This window comes from Aulonocara sp. 'chitande type north' Nkhata Bay, linkage group LG16, assembly GCF_057382095.1.
Source record: "Aulonocara sp. 'chitande type north' Nkhata Bay isolate Kocher_YH1m ecotype deep benthic linkage group LG16, A_spYH_male_GT1.1, whole genome shotgun sequence".
Lineage (NCBI taxonomy): Eukaryota > Metazoa > Chordata > Actinopteri > Cichliformes > Cichlidae > Aulonocara > Aulonocara sp. 'chitande type north' Nkhata Bay.
This window is the reverse complement of record NC_141359.1, coordinates 24385356-24403114: the sequence shown is the minus strand read 5'-3', so window position 1 is coordinate 24403114 and position 17759 is coordinate 24385356. Positions and strand designations below refer to the sequence as shown.

The 17759-nt window shown below is 38.9% G+C and overlaps 1 protein-coding gene across 3 annotated transcripts in view; it reads left to right on the top strand.

Annotated features, from left to right (window-relative positions):
• The window catches only part of rapgef4a (Rap guanine nucleotide exchange factor 4a), a 40049-nt gene extending 24923 nt beyond the window's left edge, over window positions 1-15126 (top strand). Inside the window, exons 7-31 of one of the 3 annotated variants that reach the window (XM_086267594.1) lie at window positions 265-315; window positions 389-495; window positions 1921-2042; window positions 2141-2324; window positions 2404-2488; window positions 2992-3052; window positions 3189-3265; window positions 3384-3530; window positions 4460-4575; window positions 5493-5578; window positions 5949-6027; window positions 6153-6303; window positions 7003-7091; window positions 7257-7287; window positions 7379-7457; window positions 8106-8252; window positions 11257-11354; window positions 11592-11717; window positions 11851-12029; window positions 12106-12196; window positions 12282-12332; window positions 12436-12523; window positions 12639-12703; window positions 12800-12854; window positions 13506-15126. In XM_086267594.1, coding sequence (XP_086123720.1) covers window positions 265-315; window positions 389-495; window positions 1921-2042; window positions 2141-2324; window positions 2404-2488; window positions 2992-3052; window positions 3189-3265; window positions 3384-3530; window positions 4460-4575; window positions 5493-5578; window positions 5949-6027; window positions 6153-6303; window positions 7003-7091; window positions 7257-7287; window positions 7379-7457; window positions 8106-8252; window positions 11257-11354; window positions 11592-11717; window positions 11851-12029; window positions 12106-12196; window positions 12282-12332; window positions 12436-12523; window positions 12639-12703; window positions 12800-12854; window positions 13506-13633 — 2493 coding nt within the window. In that variant the 3' untranslated portion in view covers window positions 13634-15126. The remainder of the gene's footprint in view (window positions 1-264; window positions 316-388; window positions 496-1920; window positions 2043-2140; window positions 2325-2403; window positions 2489-2991; window positions 3053-3188; window positions 3266-3383; window positions 3531-4459; window positions 4576-5492; window positions 5579-5948; window positions 6028-6152; window positions 6304-7002; window positions 7092-7256; window positions 7288-7378; window positions 7458-8105; window positions 8253-11256; window positions 11355-11591; window positions 11718-11850; window positions 12030-12105; window positions 12197-12281; window positions 12333-12435; window positions 12524-12638; window positions 12704-12799; window positions 12855-13505) is intronic. The other 2 variants (XM_086267596.1, XM_086267595.1) reach the window with 2 other exon arrangements.
• Window positions 15127-17759: the final 2633 nt, after the last annotated feature.

Sequence of the window (17759 nt, the reverse complement as noted above, 5' to 3'; positions counted from 1 at the left end):
AGCGAGGATGAGATCCTGTGGCCCCACAGTGAGAGGAAAAACATCAGACCGGACTTGTCTCTCTGACACATTGTTTCTTCCCCGATGTATTTTATCGCAAATTACTGGACTGTTTTGTTCTTTGGCGAACCTTCAGTTTTACCCACTTTGTGAGATTCAGTGTAATGCCATCAGTAGATCCTGAGTTTCAGTGTCATGCATGAGGCATTTTATTTCACCTCCTCTCATTTTTTTTTTTTTTTTATGTTTCACTTTATTTTGCAGAAGTCATTCATTCAAAGTCCAGCCAAACCCCACCCTAAATGCTTTTCTCAGGTAGTAAACACAATCACTGCACTCAGTCAGACTCCACAGTGTGCTGAGATTTAACTAAAATTCTACCGTGCAGGTCCCCTCCGAGAAGATCCTCCGTGCAGGGCAGATTCTCCGGAATGCCATCCTCTCCAGGGCGCCTCACATGATCAGAGACAGGAAGTACCATTTGAAGACGTACAGGTTAGTTCAATAAGGAGAGATCATTAGACAGAGATGAACATGATTTATTGATGCAGAGAATTTAGATAGAGGTATTTGGTGGTTAGACTTCAACAGAAGCCCAGCGGTGATAGGGAATAGAGCAGGACCCCCCCGGGTTTAGACGCTGGTGGTGGAGATGATTTAAGATTTAAAGTAGACGTTGTGAATTAGCCTGAAGAAGGCTGGGAGAAAGATGATTGGACTAGACCAGTGATGTCACAAACAGCTTGATGGCATGGGAAAGTGGAAGTGATGTGAAGCTTAGATTTAGCTGGCAACACCTGGGAACAGAAAGATGTGAGACCCCTTATTGAACTTATGCATAAGCTTCATTTGGCACCCCTTTGTTTTTAATGGAAACACTCAAGCAAAGTGTATTCATTAATTTTTTTCTATTTTTATCACTCTCTAAAAGCAAAGAAAGCAGTTGAAGAACATTAAGGATTTATGCCAGTATCCAACATCAAAAGCTGGGATGTGTGGGATGAACTTTGGCCAGTGTCACATGGTTTAGTATGGTGTTTTGCCTGAGTAGAGCTGACAGCTATTGGACTGAGGAGCTTCACCAGGTAATGTCCAGAAGAGATCAGGGTTGTTGTGCAGGTGTGAAAACACTTCATGGTAAAATCTCGAAACTCTAATCTGCATTGTAACCAGAGGGGCACAGATGAAAACCCAGCCAGTGGGTGGCCATCGGTTCTCTTCCGGTACTCGAGCTTCCTCCCACAGTCCCACAGTTATTTTGGTGATTCTAAATAGCCCATAGGTGGGAGAGTGAGTGTGAATAGTTGTTTTTCTCTCTGTGTTAGCCCCGTGATAGACTGCCAACCTGCCTCTCCCCTCAGTAACAGCTAGGATAGGCTCCACTACATGTTCTGGAGCTTATTTTGGACTGACAGGTGCAAAAAGGGCAGTAAACACACTTTTTGCTTCTACTGCTTTAGAGTAAATGGCAGCCAGATATATATATCCGGTGAGAGCTAAAAGGTGAGTAAATATCATTAGTGGATTCAAAGAAATGATAATGTTGAACTGTGTTTGCCTGATGTGTAAATGTAAAGGTTCACCACGTCTTAGTGTTGCATTTATAGTTTGTTGTCAATCATCAGTTATATTTATTTTAAGAAATCTTCATAATTTTGTTTGTTATGAAGACATTAAATGTATTCACATAATATTCAATTTTATTTACCACATCTATCAGTACAAGCTGTAGACAGCGGCTGAATATAAAAGCTCTTTTATAGCAAAGCCCTGTTTGCACTTCAAGAGAATAAAATATAACAGCAGAAAATCATGAAAAAGGAAATCAATTCATAAAACACAGAACAAACAGAAAATCAAAGTGATCTTTCGTACCTGCTCAGCCATGTAGGAGCTCATATAGGCATTTGTCTTTCCTAGGCGGTGTTGTGTGGGGACAGAACTGGTTGACTGGCAATTGCAGCAGAGCTCATGTGTCCACTCTCGCGCTCAGGCTGTAGGCATGTGGCAGGTGCTGCTGGAAGAAGGTGTTCTCAACCACGGTGAGGCTCTGCGTGATGTGTGTCTGCACGTGTGCAGCGCGCGACCCAGTGATTTGAAATTGAATGCCCGCTGTCTGCGCTGTGTTTCTGTGATGCAGTGGACCAGGAGCTGAGCTTCCAGGACAAGTACCTTTTTTACCGCTTTCTGGACGATGAACAGGAGGATGCCAGTTTCCCCACTGAAGACGAAAGAAGGGAGAGCCAAGAGGAGCTACAGGATACCTTGCTGCTTCTCTCGCAGATCGGGCCTGATGCCCATCTGAGGATGATCCTGAGGAAACCGTAAGAATCTGAAGCAGAAATCAGTAAAGGAATAAAAAGGGTGATTGTTTCATGACTTCTTTCATCCTCTGTCTTTTAGTCCATCTGAAAGGACAGCAGATGATTTGGAGATCATTTATGAGGAGTTGCTTCATATTAAGGCCTTGTCACACCTCTCCACCACTGTGAGTACAGTTTACCTGCATTATGTGACCATATTATTCCTTCTCTTAATGCACAGATTGAAATTGCATCTTTCTCCTGGTGAAAAACATCATATCTGGCTCATTAGGCCTTTTGGTCCCATTTGAGTGGTGAGAGTGAAGAAAAATGATGCAAAGATGAAAACTTGCGTATTAAACACTCATTCACTGATCCTGTCCAAGAACACTTTGACATACACGCTGGATAAGCAAGGCATTAAGTATGTACTGCATAGCTTCAGGGGATTATTCTACAACTAAAATCATCCGTTTGTCTTGCTGCTCGGATTCAGCCAAACCAAAAAACAAGATATGTGATGTGGGACTGCTGTGCGTTTCACTCACATTCAGTTTTAAAGAAATCTTTCAAACACCTGTGCTGCATTGAATAGCTGGAATATTAAGCTTTGCACACATACAGCATGCCTTTACTTTTATTTTGGCTGCTTTCTCTTAATGTTGATCCTCCTGATCTTCCTCTGCAGGTGAAGAGAGAGCTGGCCGGAGTGCTGATCTTTGAGTCCCATGCAAAGGCAGGAACAGTATGTAAGTAATCTGATAAAAATAGTAATGTGTAATAGATGCATTGTTAATGCTGATTAATGATTGAATTTGCTCAGCACACAATCAGTATTAATTCAACAAAGACAGCCTATATGAAATCAAATCTTCTCTCCCTTAGTGTTCAATCAGGGTGAGGAGGGCACATCCTGGTACATCATTTTAAAGGGCTCAGTCAATGTTGTCATCTATGGAAAAGTAGGTATTTTCCTCTTGTGAAATCATGTTAGTTCTAGAGACATCAAACTGATTATACTGCTTTGACCGGGACGTTGATTCATCACCCAGTAACTGATCAGTATGCCGTCCTGGACAGGGTGTTGTTTGCACTCTTCATGAAGGAGACGACTTTGGGAAGCTGGCGCTTGTCAACGACGCCCCCCGCGCCGCCTCCATTGTCCTGCGAGAGGACAACTGTCATTTCTTGAGAGTCGACAAGGAGGACTTTAACAGGATTTTGAGGGTTAGTGTCTGTTTAAACTCATCTCATTAACAATGAAAAAGCACCAACACCCTCTGTTGGCAAAAATGTAGTAATGCATCCATAAAAGTTATTTAATGCATCTTTTGTGATCGTATGCCAGTCCCTTGCACCCACTAGCTCAATCATCCCACTAAATATGAAATATGTTGATAATGACCTCTTTTACTGATTTGAGGTTAATTAGGTGTGGATGTAAACTAACATCTGGGAGCTCTGACACGTCATAGATTTCCTGCTTGAAATAGAAAATAGAAGCAGAGATTTTTGTTCTAGATTAACTACGTAGTGATGGTCTGCAGATCTAAATGTGTTGAAATTACACATGTAGTGACTGATGGAGTGACATCACATGTTTTTTTAACATATTTTATTAAAGTTGTTAAACGTGTATGATTGATTTACAGAATATCATATTAGGTCTGCATTTGCTTCTTTGGACCACATTAAGTGTGTTAAACATGCTATTAAAAATGCTTAAACAAACAATTAAAAAATTGTACTGAAATTTAGTATTACAGATAGTTTATGCATGCTTATTGCATGGCTCAAAATAGTGCAATGATGGTTCTGAATATTAAATAAATAAAATAGGGAATGAATAATAAGAATAATAATAAGAAAAAAATTAATTAAAAAGCATATATTTATAGTAAAATATCCAAATATGTATAAAAATTGTAAATATCATATAATAACTGATACTTTACATTTCTAAAGAATAACATTTTCACGAAGCTGCTTATGTACTGGCAAACACGTCACTACTGTTTAACACTGTTTAAATGTGACCTCTGGCAGGTGACCTGGGTCGATCAGGTCACATGACTTTATAAACTGAAACAACATTTTCATAGGTCAGTGGTCTCCATAGTAAATGCATTACTGTGTTTGTGTTTATTTGTATGAAGGATGTGGAAGCCAACACTGTGCGACTGAAGGAGCACGGTCAGGACGTTCTGGTGTTAGAGAAGAGCCTCAGCAGCAGTCGAACATCTGTCCAGGGATCCTCTTCCTCTCATTACAAGTAAATATGCCCACCACTAATGCATGTATAGTACAGAGCTGCACTTTCTGGCAGTTGTCTGTTAAACTTGTATCCTTAACTGTCTTCATGTTACAATATAAATTAAGTTGCTGCTTTTATTTAACAGCAAAGAAAAATTGATACTTAAAAATATTTAAAATTGTTTCAGCCATCCTTTTTCTTTGAAGTAATAAGTATGAGCTTTAAAAAAATATATTTGTCCAATCACATGACTATCCCAGGTTGCTGCAGGAGTGATCCTTTCATGGTCACTTTTGAACTTGTGATTACATTTGTGAACAATAGGAAAAATGCTGGACGCTAACAGTCAGTGTGACCAGCAGATAACATGCAGGCAGCACACACACAGCAATCCTGTGAGCTGCAGCCAACGAGCATTATCTTAATAGAGGCATCTGTCACTGCAGCACAGTTGCTAGAGAGACATATTAATGGTTATGATGGCCTTGCTCCTAGGGGGAAAAGAAGACCTGGCAAGTCACAATTACTTGTTTAGGGTCGCCCTCTAATCAACTCCACTCCTCAAACGTAAGAGTGTCAAGACTGTGTTCTCCCCCATGAGTGGGGAAGACATGGCGTTGCTTGTGTAGCTCCCTCTTGCCATGCTGTTATCAAGTAATGAAAACAACCGAGGCTGGATTGTGTTGATTCTCCTTCACGTAGAAGATGCCCCCTCATTTTTTTTTCTCCCCTCGGCTTTTCTCGTGGCACTTAGCCCAGACTCCCCTTCATCTTCAGCTGGCCAAGAACACTGATTGTAAATAGGATTGTTATCAAATGAAGCAATCACAGACACACGTTGAAGGAACAGTCGAGGGCCATAGCTGTGTCATCAAGCATTAAGAGCCAGTGTTTCTTGATTAGTGAAGGGTGTGTTTTATTCTGTTTTCCTGCAGATACAACGTAATGTCTGGGACGCCGGAGAAGATTTTGGAGCACCTCCTTGAAATGATGCGATTGGATTCTCAATTCACAGAGTCAGGTACTGCTCACCATGACACATCCCATGTGTCGAATTAGTGCCATCTAACACGGCCTGTCAATACGATGATCATTTATTGTGGAGAGTTGTCACCTATGCAACATTCTCCTCCGCCCTCGCCGGCTCTGTTTCTCTCCTCTGTCCTCTGCCGACTGTTCTGCACTGACCCGTTTGTTCTTGCCTATAATTAGCCACACATCACAGGGCTGATCTAATTACTCTCGCTTGCGTGGATACATATGGTTTTCATTCGTCGGCAGAGGTGACACAGACGGGGCCGCGAGGATCAAGGCCCGATGCTACTCTTTGATGCTCTCTTTCGCTGGCTACACAGGTGTTTGACATAAGCGTCTTTCTTTTTTTGTTACAGACTCAGCCTTAGATGACTTTGTGCTCATGCACTGTGTCTTCATACCCAACACTCAGCTGTGTCCGGTGTTGATGTCCCAATATCCTTTCAGCATTATGTTCCCTAATTTTTTTTTAATGTTCTTTACCATTCCTGTGAACCTGAAAACATAGAGCTCACTGGTTTGCTGCAGCTACATTGTTTCAATCTTTAACTGCTGTGCAGCTACCATGCCCAGGCCTCGCAGGGATCTGAACAGGAGAAGCTGGACTACACGCTTAATAACAAGCGCAGGGTGATCCGGCTGGTGATGCACTGGGCTGCCGTAAATGGGGATCACCTGCAGGAAGAGGATGTCTCAGGGTTGTTTCTGGAGGTCAGCCTAAACATATATGAAGGTTGTTCTAACCTCTGATATAGGTACAGAATAGTCACAACAGCAGAACCGTCTGCAGCTCTGACCAAGACTTGTTCCAGTGTTTCAGATGTGTTCCTAATCAGTTTGCTTTACTTAAAAACAATTAATTGTTAATCATCTTCTTAGATTTTTTGATTCTTGATAATGATAAGATTTTGAAATGTTTTAATAAAGCGAAGGCGCCACACCACTAACCATAACTGATAAATTGATAGAAAATCAGATTTATGTCTGAGTGCATGATGTTCAAATCCAAGAATATCCACAGCTATAATGCTGACAGCCACTCTTTTGTTTCATGGTTGATATTAATTATTTACAACCGTAAACACATACCTTTGCAGTTATCCAAGGTGTTTGCACCTTCTGCTAAGTTTAATTGCACTCTCTCCTCACTATAAATAAACAGACACATGTCAGAAAATCAAAATCACTGAAACTGCAATTTTAAATGTGCATTTATTATAGATGTGAGCATTAGAATATACATATATATATATAAACTCTTATTAAATGAAAGGACTTATGATTCTTGATGATATGCTAACTTAGTGTGGTGTGGTGCTTGAGAAAAACTCTTTGTAATTGTATGTTAAAATGAGTTTTAATTAGTTCTTCTGAATCATTGTTTTGCTCAGAGCTTGCTGTGTTTTTCAGGAGTTTTTCATGGCAGTATCTAATGATGCCAAAGCCTTTCCTGCCCTCAGGGATCAACTAACAGAACTGGAAAGAATTGTAAAACGCAAGTAAGTCAGAGCTTTGTTTTTTTGTTTTTAGGTTTTGATATGGATGAAAGGTGCTGTATGTGGTTAGTGTTGAGAATTTAAAGGAGAAAGGCTCTTTAGATAACGATCAAACTTAACTAAAGAGTCATTAACTGTTTTTTTAAATATTTTTATTTTATTCTTCAGTGCTGAAGATGCCAGATCCTCACAGAAAAAGGTATAAGACCGACTCTTTCTGTTCCAAATTAAAGTTCGTGTTTTTTCAAACGTCTGTGAACCTAAACTGTGAACCTAAAATTCCCACACAGCACAAAGTCCTGCTGCGGCATTTCAGTGTGGGAGAGGAGAAGCTTCAGAAACGTCAGCCCATCAGGAGTAACGATGAAAGTGAGTTGTGGATGAACATCCACTCTCCGGTTTCATAAACATGGATAGCTGGGCTGCTGACTGTCACATTCAGCTATCTATTTGGAACTCTTTATCATGCAGTGATAGCGATAGTCAGTATTTTGAAATAGCGACAGAGGTTCGCTACTCATAAACTCAAAGGATGTTTTCTGTTAAAGCATGATGATTTGGTACCGCTTGTTCTTCAAGTCATCTCTCCAATCTCCAAAAGACACACTGAAAATTGTTGTTCTTGGTTTGGTTTTTGTTCTTTGTACTGATTTAAATAATTTGTTTAGGGGCAGTTCAGTGGTGCAGTGATTAGCGCTGTCACCTCGCTCAGCTGGAGCCTTTCTGTGCAGAATATGCATGTGTGGGTGCTCCAGTTTCCTCCCACAGTCCAAAGAGATGCTTGTTAGGTTAATTGGTGACTTTAAATTAGTTGTGAGGATGAGGATGCGAGAGGTTGTGGGTGTCTCTCTCTCTATCTCTGTGGTAGCTGTGCTAATTTGGATAAATGTTTTGGTCTCTTTAAGGCCATTTAGTGTATTATAGTGACATCTTGCCTTTTTCTCTTCCTTGCTACTTTACCATGCCATCATTCCTTCTTGTTTACAGTCTTATTTTTGTTCTAATTCATTCCTTCAGTCCTGTTCAAAGTCTACTGCTGTGACCACACCTACACCACAATCCGGGTCCCTGTAGCCGCTTCAGTTAGGGAGGTTATCGGTGCTGTGGCTGACAAGCTGGGGTCAGCGGAGGACCTGCTCCTGGTCGGCCTCAGTTCGGCAGGAGGTGAGAGTAACGGCAGTTACTTGTCAAATGATTGGAGATGACAAAAGGTAGAGCTAAAGCCGGGTGATGTATTAATTCTTTCTGGGTGATGTGTGACCTTTTGCGGTGAGTTTGGTGACGGTAATAGGCTGCTTTAGTAGGGGCTAAAGAATGGCCTTGAAGTGGCCCAAGAAATAACCTGAGGTCAGTTTTCCTCATTACATTCAGCAGAAAGCTGTTGGTTCAAGTGGCTGCTCTTTATTGTACTGATATTTGTGTCCGCCAGAAAGTACTAATGCAGCTCTGCCTTCCTCTGAACTTGACCTGGACTTTCCTTACCAGTGGCAAGTCAACAAAGCTGAGGCTGCTCTTATTTGGAGTGGATTATCACAAGGCTCATAAAGAGCATCCAGAAAGTTTTCTGGATCCTAAAATCGCTATATTTATTTTTATAGTCACAAATGTACACATAGTTATCCGCAATGAAAAAGCAAAGCAGGTTTTGAAGTTATTCTCCGGTGCCTGTGCAACTGTGTCGGATCCACTGATAAAAAAGAAAAGATACAAAAGGACAACTGTGTTAGAAGGAAAAAATAAAACTATGAGGTAGAGATAGAGATGTCATCAAGGAACAGATCAAGCAAAGGACACAAGAAAATTATGCTGCATTGAAAGTACCCATGAGTGCAACATCCTCTATTATTCCTAAATGCTGGATTTAAAAAAATAATTCCCAACAATGTGTGGATGAAACTAGGCATCATGTCATTAATACCATCTCTGCAGTCAGAAACAGTGCTGTGGGGTTGTTTTCCTGCAGGGCATTGAGACTGGTCGGTATCAAGTAAACTTTTTTCCAGGCTACTCAGGATCTCAGGCTGGTAAAAGAACAATACCAAAGAAAAGCTCCCTTGGTCTCATTTATAAACTGTGCCTGCTAAAAAATTCTCTTCCCCACGCATAAAATTATATCTATAAAGGATGAATTTTGGAATAAATCAGACTTTTTTTGAAAGTGAGCCAAGCCATATGTGAAATGGAGATTTTAAAAAGCATGACGGGACTTATCATAAAAGAAAGCAGACTATTCTTAGCAAACCTAGCTATATTAAAATGAACTATTTATTATTCACAAACCTCACTGCAAATTTACTATCTAATTGTATCAGTCCTTTCATTAATGTTAATAATATTTGTAGCCAGTGTTGGTGCTAAAATCACTGGAGCTTTGCATAATGATCTGCTTTTTTTCTGTGAACCGATGTGCTTTTGTGCTTCTTTTTGTTTGTAGTCTGACTGTTTATTTTTACCTCTGCCAGAGTCCTTTGGTATGAACTTCCCAGCTCAACCTGCATTACTTTTTTATTCTTCAGTAGCCTTTCTTCTCTTTGTTAGGTACTGACACCAAAGACACCTTTTTTGTTTTGTTTTCTCCGTGTCTCTGGTTAGGCAAAATGCACATCTTCCCCTGTTTAGTAAATGGATGAAGATGAGAAAAAAAAATAAGAGGTACATGTGGTCAATTTTAGGTTGACACTTATAGAAGTCTTTGTGTTAGAGCAGCTTCATAAATCTAATGAAAAGAATGTGTATGCACTTTTCGTCCTTTTTGCATACACAAAGTTGGTAGTCATGAATTTGAATGATTATTGTGCGTCTGATCTGTAAACTTAAACCCAACAGTGCATCTGGTGAGACCTGAAAGCAGCACTAATGATCTACAATCAGGCTGGTTGAGTTTGAATATTTCTGCCAAGAAAAATCTGGGCATGACTTTCAAAGAAAGACAGCCAGGTTTATGGGATCAGGTCTGTTAAGTTTGTAGGAACAAGTCTGCAGGCTATTGCTGCTGCTAGAGTGTTTAAAGGTGTTTTAACCAAGTAAGCTAGCAAATATGATGTTAGTCTTTTATTGGTAATGCATTTGGATAACACTTCATGAAATATTGTGTCTAGATATATATAAATAAATAAGCACAATTTATCTGAATTTCAGGACCAGGAGCACACCTCATACATACACCTTCCAGTTCTTTGTCTGTTTGTAATATAGAGAGGGCCGGTACTACAAGCTGTTCTCGTTTCCATGCTTCCCTTTTTCAGTTCATTCACCTCTCATAAGAACATGCTTACAGTTCTGTCTGAGGCCTTCCCCAAACCGCAGCCTGAATTCATGCTCATGCCATCTGTTCCAAAAGTTTCGAAGCATGACTTCAATTCAAATTAGTAGTGCCAATTCGCAACAATAGTTATACTGTAAGGTAAAGCCTCTAGAATATTAGAAAGAAGACCGCTACTATGAACAAGCATTTGGCAACAGTGGGAAAGAAAAACGTCCTTTTAACAGCAAGAGACCTCTAGCAGATGCAGCCTCAGGGAGGGGCAGCCATTTATTATGACCAGATGAAGGTGAGAGGAAAAACAGGAGAGTAGAGGGATTCAGGACGAATGCACACTAGAAGACAGCCAAATTAATAATTACTAATTTTGGCTTGAACCTCTAAATTGTGGTCTATAAATATGGATGGTCAAGGGTCCAAATGTATGCAGTGTTTTCTATCAAATACACTACAGCAAAACTAAAGCTTTAATCACCTGGATATATATATATTTTTAAAAAAAGCATATGCAGACAAAGACAGGTTATTCTGGTTGTTTGATACTACACACAGCAGTAAATATCTAATGTCAGCATGGTAACATGTTTGCAAAGAAAATACTATTTGATTTCTGAAGTTTATACATGCCAATTAATTCTGATGGTATTAATTCTTTCATTATTTGGACAAATGTTTAAAAAAGAATTGGAGGAAATGTTTTGGGATCACATAAGGTGTGATCCTCATGCTAAAAATAGAAAAAAGTAACAACTAAATAGGGCACTGAGCACCTGCATGCCTATTCTAAAATCTTTTGGCAAGCCATCTAATGGTTATTATTTTTCAGTCTGAGTGAAAACGGTAGACAAATGGATGTTTTCCATTAATTTTTTTTAACCTTTGTGTGTTGTGGTCTTCCTTTTGCAGAGAAAACCATCTTTAAGCCCAGTGATATGTCAGTGTTCTCCACACTCAGCATTAATGGACGGCTGTTTGTGTGTCGGAGGGACCAGTTGGATTCTTTGGTGTGTTACAAATTACATTTACATGAGAAACTCGCATATTAACATGTAGTTCAGCTGCAGCTCCAACCCCAGCTGTACACTATATCAATATCACCCAACACGTCATGTGTATGAACTCATCTACACTCCCAACCAGTTGGCTTTAAACACTTCATCAAATTGATAGAAATGACAGTTAGTTTAGTTCAGCTTTCAGTCTCTGTTTTATAAATGTAATGTGTTTTTCATGCTTTGGAGACCACTTTACCTGAGCAGGAGGGTCCCTCTACAGGATCACTGGCCAGCTTTGAGTTAATGAGCTCTAAGGACGTGGCTTACCACATGACTTCCTATGACTGGGAACTTTTCCACTGTGTACATGAGGTATTCAACAGCAACTGAGTCTGATTAGAAGAGCTGAATATATATCTTCTTTTATTTATTGGTATGAAATATTCAGTTACTTCACTTGCTTATTTTACATGAAAATCAGTTGTTTTTCTTCTGCATCTTGCAGCTTGAACTCATCTATCACACATTTGGGAGACAATATGTGAAGAAAACCACTGTGAACCTGGACCTGTTCCTGAGGAGGTTCAATGAAATTCAGTTTTGGGTGATCACTGAGATGTGTTTGTGTCCTCAGCTGAGCAAGCGAGTACAGCTTCTTAAGAAGTTTATCAAGATCGCTGCCCAGTATGTGGATTTCATGTTCTAGTTCAGTTTGTAGTTTGGTTTATTTGCCACACTAATTTCATGTTTCCTGTTAAAGCTGCAAGGAGTACAGAAATCTGAATGCCTTCTTTGCTATCATTATGGGCCTAAGTAACCCGGCTGTTTGCAGACTGAGTCAGACATGGGAGGTGTGTATTTGTGCATTGTCCGTCTTTGGAAAACTATTAATTACTTAACTGCAAGGAAACTTTTGTCTGGTGTTTTTGTTCGCAGAAACTTCCCAGTAAATTCAAGAAGTTTTATGTGGAATTTGAAAACTTGATGGTAAGCTCCAAAGTAAAAAATTTAAGATGAGCCACCTGATCAGAGTAAAATATGAGGTTAGTGTCCAGACTGTGATTGATCCACAGCATGACTGTCTCCACAGGATCCGTCCAGGAACCACAGGGCGTACCGGCTAACAGTAGCCAAACTGGAACCTCCCATCATTCCTTTCATGCCCCTGTTGATCAAAGGTTAGGCCAATTTATTGGGTGACAGTTTATCATTTTGGCCTGTAGACCACAATTGTTTCGCTGCTGAATTGCTTCAACAGCTTTAACACTTTCCAATTGGTCCTTTTTTTTCTAGACATGACATTTACTCATGAGGGCAACAAAACATTTATCGACAGTTTGGTCAATTTTGAGAAAATGGTGAGGCTCTGCTGCGCATCTGTGAATCTTTTTTTTTTTTGTTCTTCTCAGCTAATTGGCGATATTTGCTGCTGATCATTGCTCTTTGTCTTGCAGCGGATGATAGCTAACACAGTGAAAATAGTGAGATACTGTAGAAGCCAGAGATTCAGTAAGTTTCAAATGTTTTCTTTTTTTTTTTTTTTTTGTACTAATTTCACATATGTCGCACTTAAGACAACAAAAGGACACTTTATAAAATTAAACATAAAAATAAATAACCAAAATATATCTTGGAAACACAATATCAAAAAACTGTATGATGAAGAAACAACAATAAAAGACTTTATGTCCTGTTAATTTGATGTCTTTTAGATACATCTTAGAATAAATCTGCAAGCTGGAATAGAACTAACAGAAGAGGCCGTTCTTCTAGAAAGCACATTGGGAGAAATTCTGACAACGACTAGCTTCCCATAATTTTAATTTCTTATTTCCAAAATAAAAAATAAAGTAATATTCTCACAATAGGTCGAGAAAAGTACCTGTTTTGACTGACTGACAGCAAGCTGTAATATTGATCTTTTGAAGTTTAGTTGGAGTATATTATTGGTATCTCTGAACCTTTAACATCTATATTCAATCATTTATCCAGCAGTTTCCTATTAATCCCTTTATATTGATTGCCCGTACAGCTTAGATATACTCAATCAGCACAAATATTTTATTAAAAAGCACAAATATTTTAGGTTCCTATATGATGAACTTACAAATTCTTCTTGCATTTTTTTCCTGACACTGCCCATCTTTTCAATTAAATCAGGTCCAGAGTCACCACTGCCAAGCAAGAACCACCCTGACGTTTGGACTTATATTCGTCAGCTTAACGTGATCGATAACCAAAGGATGCTTACTCAGCTCTCTCATGGACTTGAGCCCCGCAGGTCTTGAAATCCACTCAGGGACAGAAACATTACACGAAGACGCTACTCCATGACGTGATGTGCGCTCGCTTGGGATGAGTTTACTTAGTACAGGATTGAGGACCTGATGTTGTATCAGATAATGAGATGTTGTTTCAGAAGCCTGCCTTGTTAAGCTTTTTCTTACAGTAATTAGTGATATTTTAGCAGTAGTTGTTGGCGGGTGACGTACCTCCTCGTATCATTGTCGTACAGATATCACAACAAACAGCATGAAGAAATGAATGATGTTTGGAGGGATCTCATTCATCAAACTGTGTAAGATTTTAGATGTAAACGCTATATGATGCTGACGCTTACAGGTCTCAGTATTCCTGATATTCAGCTGTTTCGTATATTTTGTATCAGACAATATTTATATATATTTACGTTTTTAAGACTCTTGTGTTGTAAATTGTATACAGATATTTATTTTGACAAGCATGCAGAGGATTATGATTGTTTTACGTTTTTATTCATGTGAGCACATTTCTCTTTAAAGCCTGAGATATCATAAGTGTCTGAAAACCTTTTTGTGCGCTCTAAATAATAAAAAACCTTTAGATGTATTTGTTCAACTTTATATTTATTATCTAGTATAAAGACAGTTTGGTCAGTATAGTGTCAGTGTATAACATTGAAATCAACCAAGACAACTCATGAAACGTTTTCTTACATCTTATTGAATTAGAGCAGCAGAGCAGCAGCAGAACAGGTCAGCTGATCACAGTCTGTACATTATGAAAATCTACTGGAGCACAGAATAGAAATGACTGTGAGCTGTTCAAATCATTGTCGATATCTACGGAGGAGGTCAGGAGAGTGAGTGAGTGTCTGCAGCCATTTGTAAAACATGGTGGAAGTGCTGCAATAATTTGGAGCTTCATTTCAGCCAGTGGTGTTGGACCTCTTGTCAGAAATAATGGAAATATGAACACAAATGTACCATCAGATTTTGATCCACCATGCAATACCATCTGGACACCTCTGACTGGCTTCATTTTTCAGCATGACAATCATCCCAAAAGGCCTACGCAGTAAAAAAAAACCCAAACAAAACAAAATCCAAAAGAGACATGGATAACAAAACAATGGAGTATTATCACTCATGGACTGGCCTCCCCAGACCCCGAACCTTAACATCACTGAAGCAACATGGGATCTTAACAGACAACAGAACAAAAGTCAGCCAACATCCAAAGACGAGCTTTGAATGGCCATCAAGACATGTCCATATTCCCGAAGACTACCTAAAGAAATTACAAGATGTTTACCTAAGAGAGTTCAGGCTGTGTTGAAGAATAAAGGTGGTCATACCAGATATTGACTTTCAAGCTAATTTGAATGGTATAAAGAAATAAAACAAAAATATAAAGAAATGGGAGACTGACAGACTGCTTTCTATCTTGTAAATCAGGTTCTGCTTTAAGAAATAGTAATTTATTAGTGCTGCTAAACTTCTAGTGTATATTTGTTTAGTTAAGACTTTTTTCTGAAAGCTTAAGCTGAAAATATTTGGGGCAGCAAGAAGGAATTAAATGTAAATTAATTCTTATCTCAGGTTTAGCTTTGAGTGATTTGGCGTGTCTGATCAAACATTAATCATCATCACTTCCATTCATTTCTAGAAGTGCATTAAACATTTTTTATTGTTGACTTATACTGTTGACCTGTGAATTGTGTCAACAGTGAAGCAGATGGTTGCTTTATATTTTCCATTCGCCACTACTTGAGGAAAGAATGAGTCATTGACAGCTTTTAAGTTTGCAGAAATGTATTACCTAGATTTAATATGCGATGAATAGAGAATCAGTGAATCTGATATCTCACAGTGTTTCTGACGTCACAGTGGAGACTGGAGAAGTACTCATATTCTTCCTCCTGGAGCAGGGGTGTCGAACTCCAGGCCTTGGGGGCTGGTGTCCTGCATGTTTTAGATCTCACCCTGGGTTAACACACCTGAATCAAATGATTCATTCATTTTTAGGCCTCTGGAGAACTTCAAGACATGTTGAGGAGGTCATTTAGCCATTTAAATCAGCTGTGTTGGATCAAGGACACATCTAAAACCTGCAGGACACCGGCCCTCGAGGCCTGGACTTTGACACCCCTGTCCTAAAGCATGTTGTAAATGTACAGTTAAATTTACAAGCTGTATTATTGTTATTAGTGAGGAAGCTCTGATGCTGCTCTGATGTAGCTGGCCAAAGGTTTCCTGATGGTAAACACTTATAGACAGTTGGGGTACATGTGTACGCAATAAATCACAACCTTGAACTCATCTGATATTTTGTTTATAAAGTCTCGATGTGGAGCAACATTAGTTCTTGTGGAGTCAAAAGTAAATTGAAGTGAATGAAAAATTGTTTTATATAAATTGTACTTTATTCTTAAATGCTTTATTAAGATGAAAAATACTTTTGAAGGGTTTTTGAGTGATATATTTCTGTATTAGTTCATATAGATAGTACAGTACATTTGAATGATTCCTTTGCTTTACGTGGTCTTATTGATTAAGAAATCCACATTGTCATGAGTTTACATGGATTAAATGAGTGGTTGGTGATCTTATTGATTTCCCACCAAGCTTCCTGAGTTGCTGAAATGATGAAGGTCTTACAGCAATTATGTTTTTTGATAGATTGGGACATGAGTATAGGTCTTTAATAGAGAGAAATGCACAGAATGACTTTTCGATTTTAAGTCAAGGATCTTGTTGCATATCTGAATATATCAATTTTATTACGTCGTGTCATCACCCAAAAAAAAACAACAAAAAAACAATCTGACAATCCAATGAAAAGATTTAACACTGCAGACTGATCTAAGCTTTTGCACATATACAAATACATCTGAAAACATCTGTGATGAACAACTGCATAGTGCAGTTAATCCAAGATAACATTATGCATAGATCACATATTAACAATTGTAGAATGTACCTCGTGGGCTTCAAGGATACAAATGTTCCCAAATTTCTAGTAAATTTCCACTTTCCAGATTTCTGAGTCACAGCTTTGCACTGCGCTCACCTTTTTGCCTTCTATCAGTCATCTTCACCTATAATAACAACCTAACCAAAGGGACAACCCCATTAACCCCACCTAGGCTGACCAGGAGGTTTCATTTCAGAACCTGGTTGCTGTGAGAAGTCACACACCTCATCAACCCTTAACTTTCTTGACAGTGGCAATGCAGAAGTCTTTGGGTGTAGCCTGGGTTTAATTGCTAATTGTGTATACCTGAAAAGGTGTTGACAAAGACATTTCTTAGACTTGATTTGGACTGTCAATGCCTTTTAGAGCATTTAGAGTGGTCTCATCCAGATAATGTCTTTTTCAGGGAAACCCTTCCATATTTCAGTGAGACAATGCTAAACTACACACTTTTATTACAACAGCATGGCTTCATTTTAGAAGAATGTGGTTGCTGAACTGGCCTACAAGACCTTTCTACAACTCTAAACATTTGGCAAAGAAGACCCAGAGCAATTAAGCAGCTAGAATCTTATATAAGGCAAGAAAGGGACATTCCTCTCGCAGAAGTCCAGCTGATCGCTCTTTTCAGATGTTCATAGGCTATTGTCCTGATGCATGCTCAATCATCCAGGTAAGTAAATCCCAAAAGGTTGATTCTGTTCATCTGGACGTAGTGTTTTCAATGGGAGAAAGGTTTCGTCACTCATCTAAGTTCATAGGCTATTGTTATACAAAGAGGACATACTGTGCATTATTAAGCACGACCCTGTCCAAACCTTTTTGAAATGTGTTGCTGCCTAGAAATGGCCTTACTTTTTCCCGAAAATTGTAATTTTCTAATTAGAAACATGTATGATTATATGATTTCTATTATTCTATTGTGTATAAAATATCAGTTTCTGAAACTGCAAATCATCACATTATTTTTTATTTACACTTTACACGTTTAAAAAAGAAATTGCGGTTTTAAAAGACATTTTAAAACATTTTTACAGAATCAAATTAATTACAACTATTTTGTTTTTAGTGTACCACTGAGCTGCCCAGTAAGAGCTTGTTAATGAGAAAGAAATAACTGTAATATCCATCACCACGCACAATGTAGGCGTTCGTGCTCGTGTCCAGCAGGGGGAGCTG